This window comes from Anastrepha ludens, chromosome 2 (genome assembly GCF_028408465.1).
Source record: "Anastrepha ludens isolate Willacy chromosome 2, idAnaLude1.1, whole genome shotgun sequence".
In the NCBI taxonomy this organism is placed as follows: Eukaryota; Metazoa; Arthropoda; class Insecta; order Diptera; family Tephritidae; genus Anastrepha; species Anastrepha ludens.
In genome coordinates, this window is record NC_071498.1 from 4,037,472 (window position 1) to 4,043,138 (window position 5,667).

General features: G+C 34.1%; 1 protein-coding gene across 1 annotated transcript; it reads left to right on the forward strand.

Annotated features, from left to right (window-relative positions):
• Nucleotides 1-1,726: 1,726 nt before the first annotated feature.
• On the forward strand, nucleotides 1,727-5,343 carry LOC128856300 (uncharacterized). Its single transcript, XM_054091599.1, has 3 exons — nucleotides 1,727-2,818; nucleotides 2,933-3,425; nucleotides 3,503-5,343. The coding sequence occupies exons 1-2, from the start codon at nucleotides 2,237-2,239 to the stop codon at nucleotides 3,239-3,241; spliced, it is 891 nt and encodes a 296-aa protein (XP_053947574.1). The 5' UTR covers nucleotides 1,727-2,236; the 3' UTR covers nucleotides 3,242-3,425; nucleotides 3,503-5,343.
• The last annotated feature ends 324 nt before the right edge of the window (nucleotides 5,344-5,667 follow it).

Here is a 5,667-nt window from a genome sequence, read left to right on the forward strand (position 1 = left end):
CTGGATCACAAACATCAAAGGATTGGGACACTGTAGTGGCGAAAAATACAAGGCGGCGCAAAATTAATCACGCTATCGGAAGATTTATAATTTTTGAAAAATCGTATATTTTAATTAGTAGAAAAGCTATTTAAAAAAATGGATGATTAATTTAGCGCCACCTTGTATAAATATTTAAGTAACAAAATTTTAAAAGGAACGAATAATTATATTATCTAAACTAAAACTATTATCCTAATCACTTTGGAGAGACTCTTTAATATTTTCATAAATTTTTCCTATTTGGAAAATACTTTAGAACTTTAAAATTTTGCTATGGATTCTGTTATCATTTTTTGTGTAGGTCTATACACATAGTGGTGACCATAACTGAGTGCACGGTGAATATGAATTTCTAGTCCAACGCCAATTTTCATGAATTGCATTTGTAATATTAAAAAACACCGCAAGAGCTGTCACCCAAAAAAAACAAAATTATTAAAAGTTAGCGCGATTTTTTTTTTGCCGCTTAAAACTGACACTTATTTTACTAAAATTTTATGAGCCATGTTACTGCATACCCAAAACTGATAAAAAGGTTCAAATTAAAAATTTTGAAATTTAGACGAAAATTTGAAAAAATTTTTATAACATTTCAAAGTTTAATTTAAATTATTTTGGTTAAAATTTGGACAATTTTTTTTTTTATTACAACAAAAGTTTAAAAGTTTAAAAAAGCATCGAGTGTGTAGCACAAATGTAAATTTAGTTCAACAAAGAAAAAATATTAAAAAACAAGTGTGTAATAATGTTGCTTGGGCTTTCTTGTCGCCATTTCGTTAAAATGATTGTGGCTATGTCGCAATTTGCAATTCATATCACAGCCATTTTGACGAGTTTGGGTGAAGAAAATGCAGCTCAAAATAAAAATATTTGAATATTACTTTTATTCCAGCAAACAAATTCAGAAAAACTATACTTCTGTTGAATAGAGATGTGCTGAGCTACTGAGCCGACTCTTAGAGATGAACCGTATGAACCGTAAATCACCTCTGGAAAAGCTTGCAACCCAGCGGATGTGGTACAGAGTAGATATAGTAACTCAACTCATATGGTCACAGCTCATAGATTTGACCACATCTACTCATTTTCTTATTCATATAGAAAAAAATATAATCAATAATTTCTTAATATATTTCTGTTCAGAAGTTGATTCTACTAAACCAAATAATGGACTGGGCCTTCTGCAATAAAGCCGGCCGATATGAATAAGCCAACACAATCACATAGACGGTGTTTAAATTTGGATTACTACCTTATTGAATATTTTTCAGTTGCTGATGTGGAAGCAGAGCACCAAAAAGTTAACACAGCCGTTGGCCTGAACAACCGGTGAGACAGGCACAAATGTCGTGTATGCCTATATAATTTGAATTATCTATATATATAAAAATGAATGCCATTTTTCGTTGAGACTTTATAACTCAAGAACGGGCTTACCTATCCAAACCAAGTTTTTAGACTTTGTTTGAACTATTCAGTAGATGGTTTGTGTTTTGAAATTTTAAGAATCGGATACCAGGGTCTCGAGAAATAGGCCAAAACGTGAACCCGGGTAACCCTAGGATGTGTTTGTACAATATGGGTAGCAAATGGAAGCTGTTGATGATTTCTATAGTATAGAATATTTTTCATACCGTTCCGTGACTAGGATCTCGAGATATAATCCAAAACGTAGACCCGGGTAACCCTAGGATGTGTTTGTACAATATGGGTAGCAAATGGAAGCTGCTGATGATTCTATAGTATAGAATATTTTTGATGCCGCTCCGTGACTAGAGATATCGGCCAAAATGTGGACCCCGATAACTTAAGGATGTGTTCGTACAATATGGGTAGCAAATGGGAGCTGTTGATGATTGCTATAGTATAGAGTATTTTTAATGCCCCTCCGTAACTAGGGTCTCGGGATATAGACCAAAACGTGGACCTGGATAACCCTCGGATGTGTTTGAACCACATGAGTATACATTGTAAGTTGTTGATAAATGCTAATGAAAAGAGGACTTTTCTTTTCGCTGGGTAACTAAGGACTCCAGATATAGACCAATTGGGAACTCGCCTTCAGGTTAAGAGATTACATTCTTATGTACTACAACCAGTTAAAATGGTATATTCAATCACATAACAATATATTATTTTTACCTGAAGGCGAGTTCCCAATTGCAAAATCAGAAACAGAGAATCGGCCGTTGGAATGTATCAAACAACTTTTTTATTGTATTTACTTACCTTTCTACTTCCACTCATTTCGATTATTGTAGGCATTTTTTTAAATTTAATTTATTCTTTTTTAATTGAAAGAAAAATGCCACGATCCACACGCGGAAATATAGGTCGACGAACGCGTCATGCAAATGCTACGGCATTACAAAGGCGATCACAGACTCCAGATGAACGAGTACACGTTAATGCATCGCAGCGTGAACGTAATGCACGAAATAGATCTGTTGTACCTGAAACTATGCGTGCTGCTTTTAATTACAACAGTCAGATTAATTACAGTATGTACGGATATATTGGAATAATGGACGCAATATGTCCACATTGTGATGCGGCTAAATTTCCAGGTGAAACGCCCGGCATGTGTTGTGCTAATGCCAAAGTGAGATTGCCACCATTAGAAACTCCACCCGAACCATTGTCTTCATTAATTTTTGGGACTTCTGAAAATTCGAAGCACTTTTTGAGTCATATTCAACAATACAATTCGGCATTTCAAATGACTTCTTTTGGTGCTACTAACATTATTAGAGATAATTTTATGCCGACGTTTAAGGTAAATACTTAAACAGGATTGTCCCAATCAATCTGAATCATAAAATTATTCTATAGTTTTAAAAATTATAATAATATAGAAAAACATATACCTAAAATTGCATACATGTTGCAGATTCAGGGCCAAATTTATCATCAAGCTGCGTTATTGCCATACCCCGACGCTGATTATCAATTTTTGCAAATTTATTTTATTGGTGATGAAAAGCGTGAATTGGATCAACGTTGTGCAATTGCTTTGAATACAAGACGAGAAATTATTTGTGAGCTACAAAGGTTTTTCCATCAGCATAACGCATTAGTTCAATTGTTCAAAGTTGCTCTCGATCGTATGCCATCTTATAATCACAAAATCATAATAAGGGCTGATAGAACACCTTTTGGAGAGCATGAAAGGCGATTCAATGCACCGACAATTGATTAGGTTGCAATTGTAATTCGTGGTGATCAGTTTCAATCGCGTGATATTATACTTCATCGTAGAAATGAGCAATTGCAACGTGTTTCGGAACTTCTTCGTAGTTACGACGCATTACAATACCCAATATTGCATTGGAAAGGTGACGATGGCTACCATATCAATATACTAATGATTCATCCACGAACAGGTAAATAATATTTTCAGTGTGTTGACATTTCATCATTTGTAGAAATTTCTTAAGTCACATTTTCCACTTATTTTCAGGTCTGCATGTACAGAAAAAAGTTAGTGCCATGAATTTTTATTCTTATCGATTAATGGTTCGTCCACAAGAACAAAATTATATCTTGAGATGTCGTAAACTATATCATCAGTACATCGTTGATATGTATGCCAAAATAGAAACAGAAACGTCTTCATTTTATTCGTTTCAACCAAGCAAAATTAAGATCTGAACAATATATTCATTTGCAAGATGCGATAGCGAATGATGCTAATATTAATGGCATCGGACGTTCGGCAAAAATGTAAGGCACTTATGGATTTAATTGTGAAATTATATGTATTTAGGGAGGTGCGATGCCATATGTACTCCATCGAATGCCAGAAAAGGGGATTGCCGCACGCACATATACTAATTTGGCTGGTACATAAAATAACTCCGGATCAAATCGATAACCTTATATCAGCTGAAATTCCTAATCACATTGCTGATCCTGATTTATTTCAAGTTGTTAAAAACATGATACATGGACTGTGCGGTGAACTAAATGTGAATTCACCATGTATGACTGAAACGAAACGATACCCAAGGCAATTTACTTCAGACACAATAACGGGCAATGACGGATATCCGTTGTATCGACGTAGACCACCTAATGATAATGGCAAAACGGCAACCATTAGAATGTATAACCAGGAAGTTGAAGTTGATAATCGTTGGGTGGTTCCGTATTGTCCATTATTATCGAAAATATTCAACGCTCATATAAATGTGGAATATTATAATTCTGTCAAATTCATTAAATATATTTGCAAGTATGTAAATAAAGGGAGCGATATGGCTATTTTCGGTGTTGCTGGTGATAAAAGAAATGATGATTGCCTGTCATTCCTCGGTAAACTCCTGCTGATGAAATAAGTGCATGTTTGAAGTCATCAGTTCTTTGGAGATATGTACAAAAATTGATACTGAACATTAATATGCGTATTCACCTACAAAATGATCCAGCTGCCCATGAGTTTTCAAAACAATTGTTACAAATTGGTGATGGCAAAATACAAATCGACAGAACCAACGGATTGATTACTGTACCGAACAATTTTTGTACAATTACGAAATCGATAGATGAATTGATTGAATGTGTTTTTCCAAATATTCTTCAGAATTACAGAAATCATGATTGGTTGAGAGAACGCGCCATTTTAGCACCGAAGAACATTCATATCAATGCCATTAGTTTTGAAATTCAAGCAAAACTACCAGGTGTAGTCACGACATATAAATCAATTGACAGTGCTATGAATCAAGATGAGGCAATGAATTATCCAACTGAATTTTTAAATTCATTAGAACCGGCTGGTATGCCACCGCATTGCTTGAATCTGAAAGAGGGTTCTTTGATTATATTATTGCGAAATATTAATCCACCAAAACTGTGTAATGGCACCATATTGGCAGTGAAAAATTTATTGTCAAATTTGATTGAAGCTACGATCTTAACTGGTAAATCAAAAGGAGAAGTTTGTTTAATACCGCGTATCCCTATGATTCCAACTGATATAACATTCGAATTCAAACGATTACAATATCCTGTGCGTTTATCATTTGCGATGTCCATCAACAAAGCTCAAGGGCAAACACTTAACGTTTGTGGTGTGGATTTGGAGGAATCATGTTTTTCACATGGCCAACTTTATGTTGCCTGTTCCAGAGTCGGTACCCCCAGCCGTTTGTTTATTCATGCTCAAAATGGAAAAACAAAAAATATTGTTTATCCAAATGTTTTGGATTAAGTTTTAAAATAGCTAGCAAATTATTAAATATATTTTTTTTTATAAATGAGTTTGATTTAATATTTCACTTTATACGTAGCGAAGCACGTACCGGCCCGCTAGTATATATATAAAATAGATTTACTAAACCCTAAAAAAATAAAAATAAATTTTTTTTTAAATAAAATAGTATTACATTTATTTCAAATACAGGTATTTTTAATTGAGATCATTAGGTTTTCAAAGGAAACAGCAGCCTGATACAAGGACAAGGTTTGCTCACTTGTGACATTAGAATTCTGGCACTCCGTTACAAAGGGTCGCATTCAAGAAAGGCGAAGAAAGTGGAAAAATAGTTTAACTTAACCCCATCATTATATTTTGTGAATACATTTTTAAATTCAAAAATAACCGCGAAGAAGCGGATTCATCAA